The sequence below is a fragment of the Monodelphis domestica genome, chromosome 4 (genome assembly GCF_027887165.1).
Source record: "Monodelphis domestica isolate mMonDom1 chromosome 4, mMonDom1.pri, whole genome shotgun sequence".
NCBI classification, from domain to species: domain Eukaryota; kingdom Metazoa; phylum Chordata; class Mammalia; order Didelphimorphia; family Didelphidae; genus Monodelphis; species Monodelphis domestica.
Window position 1 is genome coordinate 1758185 of NC_077230.1, and position 17960 is coordinate 1776144.

Sequence of the window (17960 nt, forward strand, 5' to 3'; positions counted from 1 at the left end):
CTCCGACGCTTTGTCATCTTGGCCTTTTCTCACTTTAGGCAGCCTAACAGGTGGGAGATATCTCAGAGCTGATTTGATTTGCGTTTTTCTGATCAATATTGATTAGAGCATCGTTTCACATGTATATTCCTCTATGGAGCTTTGGTTTCCTCATCCAAAAACTGGCTGTCCTGTCCTTTGGCCATTTGTCAGCTGGGAAATGGCTCCTATTCTTAGAGATTTGACAAAGTTCTCTACATAGTTTAGATTTGAGGGCTCCATCTGAGAAATTATCTTTAGCCCCCCAACTTATGGCTTTCCTTATCGTTTTGGCTCTTCTGTCTTATTAATACAAAACGTTTAGTTTAATGTATTCAAAATTACCATTTTCTGTCCCACAATGCTTTCTGTCTTTTGGTCATTTGTAAAATGTTTCCCTCTTTAAAAATCTGCTGGGTTTGCTTGTGGTATCTCCCCAGTGGTCTATTTTGATTTTATTGTGGTGAAGGATTATAACCTATTGCCGTGTGTCTTATTTCTGCCAGGCTGCTTTCCAATTTTCCCCACAATTTTTATTAAAGAATGAATTCTTCTCCCTGACACCTGGATCTTTACTTTTGTCCAGCACAAGGTTACTAGAATGCTTTACAGTTCTCTGTTACAGATCTGTTCTGTTCTGCTCATCTACTTTTCTGTTTCTTAGCCAGTACTAGACAGATTTTTTTACCCTTGCCTTCTCTCTAGATGGGTATTGGTGCCAAGACAAAACAGTGGTAAGGTCTAGGCAGTGGGGCTGAAGTGATCTCTCCAGGTCACCCTGCTGGGAAGTGTCTGAGACGAGAGTCGAACTTCTGTCTTTAGGTCTTGCTCTCAATCCAGTGAGCCACCCAGCTGCACCCAGAACACCAAATAGATTCAATAATTACGGCTTTATAATATTGTTTAAAATCTGGTACTGCCGGACCTCTTTCCTTCATATTTTTTTCACATTCATTCCTTTGTTATTCTTGGCCTTTTGTTTTTTTTCCAAATGAATGTTATTATTTTTTTCCACTTAAATGAAATGATTTTTAAGTCATTAAAAAGTCGATGATTTTAGGTAGGATTGTCATTTTTTTCTATTCATTTTTTGCCAAGCTATTTATCAATGATCATCTATTTTGTTTCCAGGTCTTTACTAAGGAACTAAAATTGCTACTCTCAATAATTTGGTGTATGAGACTGCTTTTTCTGTCTCTGACTTTCTTAGTTTCAGAGTATGGGTAGTTTCATTCTCTCTCTGTCTCTGTCTCTCTTTCTATCTCTGTTTCTCTCTCTGTCTCTCTGTCTCTCTCTCTCTCTCTCTCTCTGTCTCTCACTCACTCTGTCTGTCTCTGTCTCTCTCTCACTCTGTCTTTCTCTCTGTCTCTCTCTCTGTCTGTCTCTCTCTCTCTGTCTGTCTCTCTGTCTCTCACTCACTCTCTCTGTCTCTGTCTCTCACTCTGTCTTTCTCTCTGTCTCTCTCTTTCTCTTCCTTCTCTTTCTCTCTCTCTCTGTTTCTCTCTCTGTCTCTCTCTCCCTCTCTGTCTCTCTCTTCCTTCTCTCTCTCTGTCTCCCTCTCTCTATCTATCTCTCCCTCTCTCTGCCTCCCCCTCCCTCCCTCTCTCCCTCCCTCTCCCTCCCTCCCTCTCTCCCTCTCTGTCTCCTCTCTCCCTCCCTCCCTCTCCCTCCCTTCCTCTCTCTGTCTCTCCCCCTCTCTCCTCCCTCTCTCCTCCCTCCCTCCCTCTCTCCCTCCCTCCCTCCCCTCTCTCCCTCTCTGTCTTTCCCCCCCTCTCTCTCCTCTCTCCCTCCCTCTCTCCTCTCTCCCTCCCTCTCTCCCTCCGTCCCTCTCTCCCTCCCTCCCTCTCTCTGCCTCCCCCCCTCCCTCCCTCTCTCCCTCCCTCCCTCTCCCTCCCTTCCTCTCTCTGTCTCTCCCCCCCCTCTCTCTCCTCTCTCCCTCCCTCCCTCCCTCTCTCCCTCTCTCTCATCTCTCCCTCCCTCCCTCCCTTCCTCTCTCCCTCCCTCCCTCCCTCCCTCCCTCTCTCTCTCCCTCCCTCTCCCTCTCTCTCTCTCTGTCTCTCTCTCTCTCTCTCTGTCTCTCTCTGTCTCTCTCTCTCTGTCTCTCTCTCTCTCTCTCTCTCTCTCTCTCTCTCTCTCTCTCTCTCTCTCTCTCTGTCTCTCTCTCTCTCCTTCCCTCCCTCCCTCCTCCCTCTCTCTCTGTCTCTCTCTCCACAGTTCCAAATTGCTTTCATAATGTTGGACCAATGAACTGTATTAAAGGAGAAGCTAGAACTGGCTACTGTTGGCTTGGGTGGAATAAAGGGGAGAGCCAGCTTTCTGTGTGTAGTGAGCTCGGCAACTGTTTTGTAGCAAAGATTACGATCGATGGGACACGGTATCTATTGAGATTTGATAGGTGCTTATTTTGTAGTCATTAAGTCGTCTTCCTCGTCATGGAAACGGAAAGCTTTTCTTAATTGTCGTTTTTTCTGTCTAGGTGTTTTCCTGTAGAAGTAATATGAATAAACATCTCTTGACCCATGGAGATAAGAAGTACACTTGTGAGATCTGTGGACGCAAATTCTTCCGGGTAGATGTGCTTAGGGATCACATTCATGTCCATTTTAAGGTATTGCTCACCTTCTTTTCCGTGCCTTTTTCATATGTCTAATCCTGGAACGAATGCCTGACTTGAATCATCGTTCTGAAATAATTATCAGCCTAGTTTAGATTAATTTGCAGAACTTTGATGGTATTGTTAATAATAATTATTCCCATTTGGTAATATTTGCCTCTAACCTTCCCCTTCCAAAGAACTAACCTTCTTACTTTCTTTCAACACTCGGGTTCTAGCAGCCCTTACACCGAATATCGGACACCCCCCAGTTTCCCCTTCTCGGCCACTGCAAAAACAACTGTTGTAAATCTTTTTGTTTGTGGGAGTCCTTCTTTCCTTCCTTTGATCTCCTTGAGTTGTAGCTCTAGTCGCAGTATTGCAAAAGGTATTGTGCGTCAGCTTTGAAATAGTTCCAAATGAGCACAAGCCTTTCTGTGGTTACATTCTCTGATGGGAAGATTTCAAAAAGCCTCGTTTTACCCACAAATCTGGTCTTATTCATCAAAGAAAGTCAATGGAGTCATTTCTTCCCAGAACACCGGATTCAGCTGAGCTCTCCTGACTTTTCCCTCCAAACAACTTTAAAATAATGCTTCACATTGATTTCTGGAGTAGCAGAACAAACATAAGGTCAGGGTGAGACATTTCTTCCAGCCAAAGACAACTTCCGAAGCCAGAAAGTTAGCTTGATCTATGATGTGGAGGTGGAGGCTGGCCTGAAGCCCAGTTCAGTGAAGCACAAGTGCTGGGACTAGGTGGTGGCAACAGAAGCAGCAAAGCTTTAGGGCTCTCAAGTTAGAAATATGAGGGAACCTGATAACTGTTCAGAAAAAGATTGCAGAGGAGCCCTGAGCTAGCACTGAATGTAGGACCAGATGCTTTCTGCAATTCCATTGCCAAAACTGACTTCAGAATCTTAACTCAAAGCTGGAAAGGATCACTTGCAGTCAGGAGGGAATGGGAGCCTTGAGAAGCAGTATTGCTCTTTGGTAATAAGTGATCAGGGATTCTGAGGAACATCATCACTTCCGATCCAAAGGGAGCACGGGACCTGAGAAGCAGTATTACTTCCAGTCCCAATGGATCTGGGGCCCTTCCAGGTTAAGGGTGAGCAAACAGACCATGAAAGCAGTGATCGCACCATCTTGGAAGCACCAAAAATTTCCAAACCCCCAGAAATACCTCTGAAAACCACTGTGCAAAAAAAAACTCTGAAGCTTGAGACAGTTGCCCCTCTTCTGCCCACACTGAGAATAGAGCCCAATGTTAATATAAAACTCAAAATCAAAAATTAAGTTACAAAAATAAACAAGGACCTAAATTTGAGTGAATATATATATATATTTGTATGTATGCATAACCCAGTGGAATTGCTTGTCATCTCCAGGATGGGGGAGGGATGAAGGGAGGGATAAAATATAAATTATGGAATCATGGAAAAAATTTTTAAATAAAAAAACTTAATTAGAAAAAAATAACCAGATCTTTAAAAGTTTCCATGGTGACAGGGACGTTTAAAACACTGTCTCAGAAGACTCAAAAAGAATCAAAAGAGCTACAAGGAAATCTTTGGTGTCGGGGGAAGCAAGGAACAGGATATGAATTAGACACAAACTCAAAAAAAATTCCTGGAAGAGGTAAAAAATGATTTTCAAAATCAAATAAGAGTGGCAAAGGAAAAATTAGGTAAGGAAATAAGAGTGAAGGAAGAAAATGATGAAACAACAATGAATAGCTTGGTAAAAGAGACAAAAAATACTGAAGAAAATAACTTTAAAAACTCAATTGATCAAATGGTAGAGACACAAAAATTTACTGATGAAAATAATTTCTTAAAAAGCAGAATTGGCCAAATGGAAAAAGAAATACAAAAAAAATCACTAAAGAAAATAACTGCCTAAAAAAATGAGCATTAAGCACATGGAAGCTAATGACTCCATGAGACATCAAGAAACAATAAAACAAAGTCAAAAGAATGGGGGGAAAGTATTTAAAAATTGTGAAATATCAGAAATAATAACTGATCTGGAAATTAGATTGAAGAGAGAAATTTAAGAATTATTATACTACCTGAAAACCGTGATCAAAGAAAGAGCCTAGACATCTAATTTCAAAGAATTATCCAAGAAAATTACTCCAGTAACCTAGAACTAGAGAGTAAAATTGAAATGGAAAGAGTCTGTAAAGAGATCACAAAATGAAACCTCTGAAGAATATCATGGGCAAATTTCAGAACATTCAAGACAAAGAGAAAATACTTCAAGTGGCCAAAAAGAAACCATTCAAATACAGTATAACCATAAGCAGGATCACACAAGATTTAGCAGCTTCTTTGGTAAAGGAGCAGAGGCCTTGGTTATGTGATATTTCTAGAAAGTAAAGGAGCTAGTATTATAACTGAGAATCACTTAGCCACCAAAAGTGATTATAATCTTTCGGGGAGGGTGGGGGGGAGTGGATTTTTAATTAAATAAAAGCCTTCAAGAATATCTGATAAAAAAAAGACCAGAGCTGGAAGAAAATTTGACTTTCAAATACAAGATTAAGAAAGCATTAAAAAGGTAAGCATGAAAGAGAAATAAGGGATTTTATATGTTTATATTCCTACATTGAAAGATGATACATGTAACTTCTAATAACTTTATTATATACGAAATAGGGTAGAAAAACAATCAAATAACAAAAAAGAAAATCCTGATCATCAAAAAAAAAATGAAATGCAAAGAGCATTAAAAGAATGCCTACTCTTTGACCCAGACATGTCACTGCTGTTAGGTTTGTACCCCAAAGAGATAATAAGGAAAAAGACTTGGACAAAAATTTTTATAGCTGCGCTCTTTGTAGTGGCGAAGAAAAAGAAAAGAAAATGAGGGGGTGTCCATCAATTGGAGAATGGCTGAATAAATTGTGGTATCTGATGGTGATGGAATATTATTGTGTTGAAAGAAATAATGAACTGGAGGAATTCCATGTGAAGTGGAAAGACCTCCAGTAATTGATGCAGAGTGAGAGGAACAGAACCAGGAGAACACTGTACACAGAGTGATACATTGTAGCAGGATTGAATGTAACTGACTTCTCTACTAGCAGCAATGCAGTGATCCAGGACAATCCTGAGAGACTTATGAGAAAGATGCTATCCACATCCAGAGAAAGAACTGTGGGAGCGGAAATGCAGAAGAAAAACATATGATTGACCATGTAATTTGTTATGGATATGATTAGGGTTTTGACGTTAGGAAATCACTACTGCAAATATGAGTAACATGGGAATAGATTTTGAGCAATGATACATTTATAACCCAATGGAATTGCTTGTCAGATTCGAGAGTGGGGAGGAAAGAGGCAGGGGGGAAATATGAATCATGGAACTATGGAAAATGTTTCTAAATAAAAAAGGGGAAAAAATGGGATGAATCAAAGAAAATTTTCCTGGGGTAGAACTAAGAACAAGGAGTAAATGAAGCATTCAATTGAACTCTCCCAACTTTTCCCTCCAAACAACTTTAAAATAATGCCTAATTGGTTAATTCGATTTAAAAAAAAAACAAAACACCCAATTCCTTTTATCAAAAAAGTGTGAATTCACTGGCTATCAGCCACTCTCAGAGACAGTCAGAAAGCTATGAGGAAAATTGTTTTCTTCTTTCTTCTTCTTCAAACTCAAATCTCAGATATACAATCAGTTCTTCAGGTTCAGCCACCACCCTCAGCCACAGAAAAGCTTCTTCTTCCCTCCTCCCTCAGAAGCCAAGAGAGCCTCCCTTAGCTTAGGTCAGACGTTTTTCCTCCAGTTCAGCTGCTGGCTTGGCTCCAACATTCCCATTCCAAATGTAATGTTCCTTTTGATTGACAGATGATGTCCTTTGCATGCATTGCAGATTCTCTCTTTTACAAAGTCTTCCAAGTACGATCAGGAGTGAATCAACCATCACTATTTTTCAATATTATACTAAAAAATTCTAACTATACAATAACAAAAACAAATAAAGATATCAAAATAGGCAAAGAGGAAATGCTTTTGCACAACAGGATAATCTCAGAGCTATAAAAACCTCCATGAACTGATGTGGAGTGAAATAAGCAGAACCAGGAGAACATTATAGACAGTAACTGAAATATTGTGAAATGATCAAATGTGATAGACTTTGCTAATAGTGATCCAGGACAATCCTGAGGACTTATGCCACCAGAGGAAGTTGGAGTAGAAATGCAGGTGATAACATATCACTTGTTTATTTGGGTATATGTTTGAGGGGTTTGGTTCTATAACATTATTTGCTTGCAAAAATGAATAATATGGAAATATGTTTTAAATGATAACACATGTATAACCCATACTGAATTGTTTATCATCTCTAGGATGGGTGAGGGAAGAAGGGAGGGAGACGATATGGATCATATGACTTTGGAAAACTTATGTGGAAATCTGTTACTAAGATAAAAATAAATCAATGAAGAAGCATAAAACAACAAAATATAAAGAACTTTGTAAAATTAACAAAAACAAATAAAAACTTTTACCCAAATAATACTAACCAGAATTAGAAGTAAAACTGGGATGAGGCAGGGAGCAAGGGTTTTAGCAAGTTTTTCTGAGAAAAGCATCATTTCTGAAATATATAAGGAACTAAACCAAACTCCTAAAAATAAGTCATTGTCATTCCCCAGTTGGTAAATGGTCAAAAGATATGAACTGTAGTGAACGCTATTAGTAGTCACATGAAAAAAAATGCAGTAAATCACTACTGATCAAAGGGACACACATGAAAACAATTCTGCAATATCACCTCCACTAACCAGTTTGGCGAGCCAGAGAGGATGTGGAAAATTGGAACACTAATGCAGTATCAGTAGTGACCACCCTAGAGAACAATTTGGAACTTCACCCAAAGGATTGTAAAACTGCATCCCTTTTAACCCAGTAATACCATTATTGGGTCTGTAGCCCAGAGAGGCCAAATAAAAAGGCAAAAGACACAGGTTAAGAAGTATTTATAGCAGCTTTTAGTGTTGGCAAAGAATAGTAAATTGAGGGGCTGCCCATCAGTTAGAGAATGGCTGAACAAGTTATGGAGCAAGATTGTGATGCAATACTATTGTGCTGTAAGAACTGACCAGTGTAGTCACACACACACACACACACACACACACACACACACACACACAACCAGGAAAACTTACTTATATGAATTCACGCAAAGTGAAGTAGGAGAACATTGTACAAAGTAACAGCAAGATTGTAACTGTGATCAGCTGTGACAGGCTCAGCTCTTCTGCCCAAGACAATGATCTGAAACATTCTGAAGGACTTCTGATGAGAACTGGCGACCTTTGAGGACAGATTGGACCCCACGTTTACAAACTGTCCTTGTTGTTTCCTTTTGAACAGGCTAATCTCCTGCCCAACTCCATGTACATACTCAGTACTAAATTGCTCGCCTTTTCAAGGAGTGAGGAAGAGCAGGATGGAGGGAGAGAATTTGGAACTCAAAAAATGTTTTTAGTGAATATTAAGTTTTTTATTACATGCAACTTGGAAATATTTAACAAAATTAATTTAAGTACCGACACATGCATATGTGTGTATGTGAACGCATTAGTGCATGTATGTGTGTTTTTAGCTAAGTGTATTTTACATATATTTTACGTAGAAGTGGATGAAGGAGTAAAAAGATAAATGTTTTCCAATAGTAATGAAAGACAGAGAAATGAAAGAAATGCTTGTGTTGTGGGAGTGATTAGTTAATATTTCTGTTTGTTGTTTTATTTTCTCTGAGTCTCATCCGTTTTCTTAGGAACAATGAAAAAACAAAGCAGTCATAATTAGGTTAAAGAATCTAAGAAGTAAGAGATATAATTGGGCAACTGGAGGGAAGTAGGTGAAAGAAGAGAACAAATCTAGGAGGAAATTATCATTCATTAGCAGAATCCTGAAATCTTTCTCTTGATTGGTGAAAGGAAAGGGTAAAATGATGATACATGTAATGACTGATGAGGATCTGTGGAAACACGTGGATGAGTCTCTCGGTTTCTCCTGCTTTTTGATTGGTGAGGAGGATTTAGTATTCTACTGCAAGAGAACATTGCGGAATGCAAGGAGAGAGGAGTGAGAATTGAGGACAGCTAGCAGAGGAGGAACCACGGGGCACTTTGTTGAAACTGCAGAGTAGTTTGTTTTTGAAAGACTTCAGAAAAATGGTGACGTATTAGACCAACAGATTGAGACAAAGAGAAAGGAAAAACTACATATCAAAGATTTTAAATGAAAGAGTTCATAAGAAACAAAACAAAAATAATCATTGATACATATTATGACAAAATAGAGAATTCATAGGAAATTGTTGTTTATTCTGTAAATTATGAAACCCCAAACAGGAAATCACAGTCTAGAAAAAAGAAGCTGAACCAAACATAAATGATCAGTTGATAGATATGCTACAAAAATAATTTTAAAAATAGAAACAAAATCCCTGTAACAAACTTTTTATTAAAACAGATAGGATAAATTAACCTAAATAACAAGCTTCCTATGTCTCCTTTCTCTCAGATTAAAACTCCAACCCCTCATTTTAGTGAGAAAAGGGAGGCCATTCAACGTAAGATCTCTTCTCCCTCTCTTCATCTCAACTATGTCCCCTGTGATAGCATCCTCCATTCTTTCCTCCCATCCCCAAGTATCTGCTGGTGAGGTAGCTCAGGGCAAAGCCCAATCCTCCCACATGTGCCCTTGAATCTCATCCCTTTTCTTCTTCTACAGGTTGCAAGTTCAGACATCTTCTTTCCTCTCTGATCTTCAACCTTTCTCTATCGGTTCTTTTGCTACTGCCTTCAAACATGCTCAAGTCCCTCCTTAAAAGAATCCGATTTCTATCCTTCTCTCAGCTTCTCCTTTCTCTTTCTTCCCTTTTTTGGGTCAAATTTCTAGGACAATCTATTATTATTCTCATTTCCTATACTGGCTTTTTAGCCCTTTGAGATCCTGCTTCATCAGTTTTATTTATTTGCATTTATTTTCCGTCTATTCACTCTACACATATGAATTTGTGATCTCTCCTTTTAAATATAAACCGTGTGCAAATAGGGATTCTTTCCTTAATTGGCTGTATTTTTATCCTCCATCCCTCAGTGCCCGAGATAGGCTCCACACATATTTGTTGGTTCATTAGCAGTCTCTTCTCATCTCCTGCCCTGAACGCCAGCCTTTTATTTATTCCCTGAACGCTGATCCTTAGAGATTGAAGAGGAATTTAACGCTGTTGGACTAAAGATCATTAAGTTCCTTGTCCTAATAATTTCATTTTACAATGGCTTTGGTGAACTTGTCCCAATGACTTTCTCTCTAACCATCTCTCAAATCTAGGCTCCTAAAATGTCGTTGGATCGCTGATAAGAGTGTGTGTGTGTGTGTATGCACAAGTTTAAGATTCGAGCTTTCCCAAATAAGTTCTAAAGACGAATTTCCAGAGAAAGTTTCAGAAAGACCCTTTGACAATTAGCTTCAGAGAGCTCGGAGGCCCTCCAAGGGCGTCCTCTGGGCCAGGGATTCTTAGCCTCTTGGTGCCGTAGACCGCCCTGGGGAGCTCTTTTGGTAAGATACTTTCTTGTATCGATTACAACTGTAGTAACAAAGTTCCGTGGTTCAAGTCCCTCCCCCCATCCTGTTCTCTTCCTGAAGCAGCAAGCAATTCCGTCTGGGCTACACGCGTGCTATCATGCAGAACGTATTGTTCACTTTCATATGGAAGAATAGAAAACCCCACCAGACAGCCGAATGAACTGCGGTCAAAGGCCCCGCGCTTGTCTCTGCGTTCCGAGTCCCTGGCTCTTCCTTTGGGGCTGGAGGGCCTTTTCCTGGATCGTGGCACAGCCGCGAGGAGCTGAGCGTGCCTCAGTACTTCCGTTACTGTGTGCCGTGTCCTGGCTCTGCTCGTTTCCCTCTGCACCGTTCCTGGAGGTCTCCCAGCGCTGTCTGAACTCCTCCTGTTCATCGCCCCAAGTTCATCGCGCCCTGTGGATCCGTTGGGCCTCGGGAGCTCCGTACTTCTGTGTCTTGGGTTCCGGTCGGGCCTCCGCCACGTCCTAGCTTGGTGGGTCCGCCGGCCACATCTCGTGGCCCCTTTGCTTTGAAGCCAGCACTTGGTGCCGGTTCTGGAGCAGCAGGTAAAAGTTAAGAGAATGATTCCTCGTCTCGTGAAACGGAGCTCGGTCCTGCCTGTTCCCTCCCCGAGCTTCATTGGCTGCCCTGAGTGGAGTGGAGGCGGCCGGTTGGGCGTCTGCCCAGGGGTGCTGATGGTGCAAGTCCCCCCCGCTGACTGCCAGTTCTCTCTCCTCTAGGACATCGCCCTGATGGACGACCACCAGAGGGAGGAGTTCATCGGTAAAATCGGGATTTCGTCCGAGGAAAACGACAACTCCGACGAAAGTGCCGATTCGGAGCCGCACAAGTACAGCTGCAAAAGGTGCCAGGTAAGGCGCGCGCCGTCTGCCCCACGGGAAGCTGCCCTCGTGGGCTGCCGAGGGTCCGAGGGGCGGTCTGGGCACCGGCGGTGACGGCAGAGGCGAGTCCTGCGTCCTCACAAGCAAAAGCTCACCCAGACGCCTTTCCCGTCCCCCGATTCTGGCGCTGATTTCTTTTCAGAGGGCATCCGAGCTCACCGGGCAGAGCCGCCCGTCCCTGTGATGCCCGCCCGCCCCCTCCTGCCACGTCTTCTGCATTTCCCCCAAGCTCTTTTCCTGCCGGGCCCTTTCTTGACGACTTCCTGTTCCTGGAAGCTCCCCGTTAGGTAGAGCCTTTCTCTGTGCCCTTCCTCTGTTCCTTGTGCGGCGCCGAGTGGCCTTCCGTGTTCTTTGTCCAGCAGCGCTGGTGAAGGGCCCCTAACAGGAGTGCTTCAGGGTTCCAGAGCCGTCCAGCCTGCTGAAGATGGACGGGCCGGGACGCAGAGCCAAACAAGTTCCTGTTTAAGCACCGACAGAGCAGCCGGCATCCTCGGGCTCCACTCCAGACTTTCCAGGCTCTCCCTGCCAGACGCTTTCTTGTCCTGACAACGGCTCCGCAGAGCAGCCTTCTCCCTTGGAAGGTCCCTCGGCCCCTCCGGCCTTTGTTGCAGTCAGTTAGTCCCACCCCGAGCTTCCATTTTAACAGAGGGACCAGCCCAGCTATTGCACTCCTCGATGTTGGTCTGGGCTTCCCCTTTGGACCCCTTCTCCACCACGGCCCCGTCGTCGTCCCCAGAAGCCGTCCTCCCTGGCACATCTCGCAGCCAGCTCCTCGCGGACCCTCCACGTTCACACCTCCCTTCTTCCCTGGCCTCCGCCCTCGACTCTTCCCTCCACTCCCTTCCCCTTCTGTGCTGTTCCGCTTCCTCTTACATGGTGTTTTGCTCTTCCTCTGTGTTTCTGCTGTATTTCCGGCACGTGGTAAACATCTAACAATGCTTGTTGACTTGACTGCCCCCCAGGAGCATTTGAGAGTGGGGGGAGGCAGTGGAGAAGGGGGCGCTCTTAGGCAGAAAGGGATGGCCAGAGGCAGAGGCGTTTGGGAAATGGTTTGACCCCCTCGTTCTGGAAAAGCCAGGAAAACATCTCGCCTCTCAAAGCTCTCCTCCCGGGTCGGAGCATTGAAGTGCCCAAGGGCGGGAGGGAGCTCAGGATGAAGACTTCCCTTGTGGACAGCCTGGAAGGAGAGGGCCAGGGAGTAGATCAGCTCCCCTCCCATAAATGGGGCAAATGTCCAGAGGAGAAGGCAGATGACCGAAGGCACGTCAGACTTTGAGCAGCAGAGATTCGGTCTTTTTTTCTGGGTGTAGTCAGGCCAAAGAGTCTTCACTGATCGCATATCTCTGGACTTGCTTCCAAAGCGCTCCCCAGAGTGGTTTAGTCACTTTGATCAGCGCAATTTTCCTACCTCCCCTACAATAGTTACTTTTCCATTTTCTCATATTAAAGTGGTAAGTGTGAGACGATCTCTCAGAATTGTTTTAGTTTGCATTTCTCTAATCTATCGTAATTTGGAGCATTTTTTCATATGACTAAACCTAGCTTTTCACTTTAATTTGAGGATTGCCTATTCATAATTTTTGACAAGTTTATCAACTGGAGACTGGCTTTTATTATTATAAATATGAATTCATTCTCAATATATTTAAGAAAATGAGACTTTTATCAGAGATCCTTTCTATAAAAAAATTTCCCCGTTTTCTGTTTTCCTTCTAATCTTGGTTGCATTGATTTTGTTTATAGAAAGCCTTTTTAATTTAATTTAAGGGAAATGATATTGGGTTATGCTCTCTGTCTCTTGTTTGGTCATAAATTTTCCCCTTAAGCAACAAACTGGGAAAAATCTTTTATAACAAATGTCTCGGGTAAAGGTCTCATTTCTCAACTATATAAAGAACTAAGTCAATGGATAAGAATCCAAGTCATTCCCCAGTGGATAAATGGTCAAAGGATATGAATAGGCAGTTTTCAGATGAAGAAATCAAAGCTATCTATAATCAGATGAAAAAATGTTCTAAATCCCTCTTGATTAGAGAAATGCAAATCAAAACAAGTCTGAGGTCCCACCTTATACCTAGCAGATTGGCCAATATGATAGTAAAGGAAAATAATGGATGTTGGAGGAAATGTGGCAAAACTGGGTCACTAATGCTTTACTGATGGAGCTGTGAATTGATTGGACCGTTCTGGAGGACAATTTGGAATGATGCCCAAAGGGCTATAAAAGATTCCATACCTTTTGATCCAGCAATACCACTACTAGGTTTGTATCCCAAAGAGAAAAAAAATGGGGAAAAGCCTGTTTGTACAAAAATATTTATAGCTGCTCTTTTTGTAGTGCAAAGAATTGGAAACTAAGGGATGTCTCGGAATTGGGGAAATGGCTGAGTAAAGTGTGGCGGTGCATGCCGGTGATGGAATACTACTATTGTGCTAAAGGCATGAGGAGCAGCATGGTTTCAGAGAGAGCTGGAAAGACCTCCACGAACTGATGCAGAGTAAATAAGCAGAACCAGGAGAGCATTCATTATCCACAGTAACTGAAACATGGTGGAACAATCCAGTGTGACAGACTTTGCTACTAACAGCAACGCAATGATAGGACAGTTCTGAGGGACTTAGGAAAAAGAGTGCTGTCCCCCTCTAGAGACAGAACTCTTGGGAATACAAATGCAGATGAAAGCATGTGACTCATTTGGTTTACTTGGGTAGATGATTTAGGGTTCCGTTAATATGATTATTCACTTAGAAAAAGGAATAGTATGGAGGTACATTTTGTGTGATAATGCTTGTATAACCCAGAAAAAAATAAAATCCATAAATAAAACCTTCCCTTATCCATAGACCTGACAGGTAGACTGTTCATGTTCCCCTAATTTACTTTCATTAATTAATTAAACAAACTTATTTAATGGCATCACCCTTTATGCCCAAGTTACGTATCCATTTTGACTTTATATTGGTATAAGTCAGGTGGTAACATATACCTGATTTCTGCTATGCTGTTTTCCAGGTTTCCCAGCAGTTTTTGTCCAATAGTGAGTTTTTGTCCCCAAAGTTTGAGTCTTTGGATTTATCAAGAACTAGATTATTGTGATCATTGACTGCTTCGTATTGTCTACCTAATCTATTCCATGGAAAGTTCGTATAACTCCTAAGAACTTTGTCATATTAGGGCAGTTAGAAGGCTCGTACATAGAAGGAAGGGATTGGTGTGAGTTGAATCGAATGAGATCAATCCCTTAAAAATTAAGGGGTCAGGAGGAATGCCCTGGGAGGTAGAATGGGCCAAATTGTCTTACGTGAGGAAGTAGAAAAGAATTATTGCAATGGAGGGGAAGGCGGGGACGCTGCAGACATTGCCCAAACCATACTCTCATCCATGACTGAAAGAAGGAATAACATCCACACTCAGTTGCATATAGAAATCTATATCCTGTAAGGTGGGAGGGGAAAGGGATCAGAGAAAGGGAGAAGGCTGATAGAAGGGAGGGTGAATTGGGGAAGTGGTGATGAGAAGCAAAACATTAAAAAGGGAAATAATGTGTGTGTGGAGAGAGACAGAGACAGAGACAGAGACAGAGAGAGGATACAAAGGGGAAAAATAAAACTGAAGCAAATACAGTTAGTCATCCTATCTGTGAATGGGAATAAGACAGAAGTGGATAGCATAGTCAATTAAAAACCAAAATCCAACCATCTGCTGTATATCAGAAACCCATTTGAAGCAGGTACAGGACTAGAACAGAATCTCTAATGCTTCAGTTGAAGTTTAAAAAAAGCCAGGGCAGGGGTCAGTCATAATGATTCATTTTACAAGGTAAAAGCAAAAATCGAATAAAAATAAAAGACAAGGAAGGAAATGAAATCTTGATGAAAGGAATGGTAGGCAATGAAGAAATATCAGTACTAAAAATATAGGCACCAAGTGGCACAGCATCCAGATTCTTAATGGAGAATTTAAATGAGTTACAGGAGGGAATTGGCAGTAAAACTACCCTCGTGGGGGATGCCAGCTTTCCCCTCTCAGAACTAGATATAGGTAACCAAAAGATAAACAAGATGGAAATTAATGAGCTGAATAACATTTTGGAAAAGTTCAATATGATGTAGATCTCTGGAAAAATGGAACGGGAAGAGAAAGGACTAGACTTTCTTCTCAATGGACGTGGCACCAGCACAAAATTCAGCCATGTACGAGGGCACAGTCCAATTCAGAGCAGAAATATTAAATGCATCCTTTGCAGACCATCATGCAATTAAAAACTGCATTCCATAAAAGGTTACACACAAATTACTTATTTGGAAGCTAAATAATAAATAAAATCTGAAGTAAGGAGGATAGTTCCTAGTTTTTCCTATACTTCCCCCATTATAGACATTCTTAGTGCAGGGAAGACATTTACCCTCCAATTTCGATCGCTCATTCTATGAATATTTCTCCTAAACATCTTCTGTTACTCCTTCACGTTTCCCAAGTCTTGGAATTTGTAGCAGAATGGGTTCATCTTGCCCTTCTTCGTGTTTCCAGCACAGCCTGTAGGGCACAGAGATGGAGTATGTGCCCTAGAAAAATCCATGAATCCAGAAGTTGCCTCAGTTGCACGTGACACTAGAAATGTGGCTCTCCATAAATGATTCATTTGGCTTAGGTTTGCCCTGGGCACATCCGTGCAATGGCCTAAACACAGCGAAGTTGTTTCTTTCTGAAAGCTCATTATCAGTTGCTACAAACCCAAGAAGGAACGAGACCGGAACGGGGTTTTGCTGCAGCTGTTGTGATTAGGGAGAAGGGCTGTAGCCCGAGACAAACTGAGGAAGGGCAGTTCTAAGTTGGGTCTCCATGGATTGTTCCTAGGCACCAAGGGGGCATGATCAGGGGTTGGTGGAGGGGAATGGAAGCCTTCGGCGACCTCATTGTCTCCTAGTTCGCATTTAAAGAGAGCTGTTTGAGCTGCATGAAAGTCAGGGCTTTCCACTTGCTTGGGTCTACAAGCATGGCGGACAGGCTCCTTGTACCTTGGGCTGGAGGGCATTGACGTCTTCCCTCCATTCTCTGTTCTTCAGCTCTATTGTTGCTTCATTCCACAGCTCACATTTGGCAGAGGAAAAGAATACCTCAAGCACATCATGGAGGTGCACAAGGAGAAAGGCTATGGCTGTAGCATCTGCAACCGGCGGTTTGCCCTGAAAGCGACTTACCACGCGCACATGGTTATTCACCGGGAGAACCTGCCCGACCCCAACGTGCAGAAGTAAGACCGAGTTTGCTGGAGTTGTGATTGGGAGGGATGGCCGTAGTTCAGAGTAAATGAGTGTTTTACCAGCATTACACAGCTCCTCTCATGGCTAAGGCCAGATTGATCCACTCTCTAATAGTGAAAAGGTTGAACCATTTAGTGGTAGGGCGTGATTTGTCTTGACTTCCTTGTTCTCGTCTTCAGTGTCATACAGGTAGTTATCCTGCAGGAACAAATGAAGTTTAGAGCCACGGGGCTGCCCGACAGCATCGTAGAGAGCTCTTAAAAACGTTTATTCTCTCATTTCCCTTGTCTGGCTAATGAAGCCGTCCAATGTCCATCTGACTGCCCGTTACCAAATACCGATACTCGCTGTCCTCTTCCTCGTAGGTACATCCACCCGTGTGAAATCTGTGGCCGGATCTTCAATAGCATAGGAAACCTGGAGCGCCACAAGCTCATCCACACAGGTAGTGTATCAGTTACTGTGGCTCAAACATTCTGTAACTCTCACTGTAAGTTATTGGGAGAAGATCGAGCCATCCGCTACCAGTTGTAAAAGGATCAGAGAATGTGTAAAATAGCAGGAAGAGCAGGTCGTGTCGATGCTCTTATCCCCACGTTACAGATGAGGAAGCTAAGATTCTGCAGCTTCGAGGGCTGCATGAACAACGCTAATTGTCTGAGGTGGCCCAGCACCTCACTAAGATTCTCTCCCGTAGTCAGTAGGGAGTTGTGAGTTTGGAAGATGGAGTACCTCAGCTTGACAGTCTCATGGTGTCTTCCTGGGTGTCTGTGGCCTCGTAGAGACACCTTTGCAGCAGGAGAGACACTCAGGTGGTGCCTGCTCGTCACCAGTCAGCTCTTCGGGTGGGGCTGGTCAAGACCGTCTTTATAGTCTGGAGGACACAAAATAACAGAAGTTCAGGGCTTGCAGAGCGAGGGAGGCATGTATTTAGGAGACGAATGAGAGTCCGTTAGGTTTGGGGAAAGTCTCTGAGACTGAGATGCTTCAAGCAGCATCAGGCTTCCCCGAAGCACAAGGCAAGGAGACTCGTGTTATCCCTCCTCTATGCTTATACAGTATAAATGGCATCGCTGCAAACCGTACCGAGAGCAGAGGCCACTAGATGCAGGTCATGTCTGTGGGAAGTGCTGCTCGTTGTTGCCTGGCAGGAGGGACAGGAAAAGGAGGAAGCACCAAGCTGTCCCCAAGACGACAACATGGATGCCCGTCAGGAAGGAACGCCATTTCCCATGAGCCACTCCTGGCACCTGAAGCCTGGCGAGGGGCCCACCCAAAGGAGCAGCCCTTTTCTTGGCTGTCAGTAAAGGCATCGGGGAGGCGCTCATACTGCAGAACTCCCTTGGCAAGCCGGGACGTGATCTGTCCGTGTTTGGGGGTGACAGAAGGCCGCAGGGTTTGCCCGTCAGTCCACGGCCTGCATGTTCTCTTGTCCTGTCCCTTCAGACTAATCCAGAATGGGGTCATTCTGGCACAACTCCTGGTGGACGGGTGCTCGTCAGGGTGTGGTCGCAGGACCTCACAGGAGGCTCCTCCGATGTTCCGGGCCCATCCCTGGGCTCCACCCTCTGACCCTTCAGTG

At 43.1% G+C, this 17960-nt stretch overlaps 1 protein-coding gene across 2 annotated transcripts in view; it reads left to right on the forward strand.

Moving 5' to 3' along the window:
• Nucleotides 1-17960, forward strand: part of PRDM15 (PR/SET domain 15) — a 166575-nt gene that overhangs the window by 110890 nt on the left and 37725 nt on the right. For both annotated transcript variants that reach the window (XM_056797057.1, XM_056797056.1), the window contains exons 13-16: nucleotides 2495-2626; nucleotides 10952-11083; nucleotides 16205-16368; nucleotides 16744-16823. In XM_056797057.1, coding sequence (XP_056653035.1) covers nucleotides 2495-2626; nucleotides 10952-11083; nucleotides 16205-16368; nucleotides 16744-16823 — 508 coding nt within the window. The remainder of the gene's footprint in view (nucleotides 1-2494; nucleotides 2627-10951; nucleotides 11084-16204; nucleotides 16369-16743; nucleotides 16824-17960) is intronic.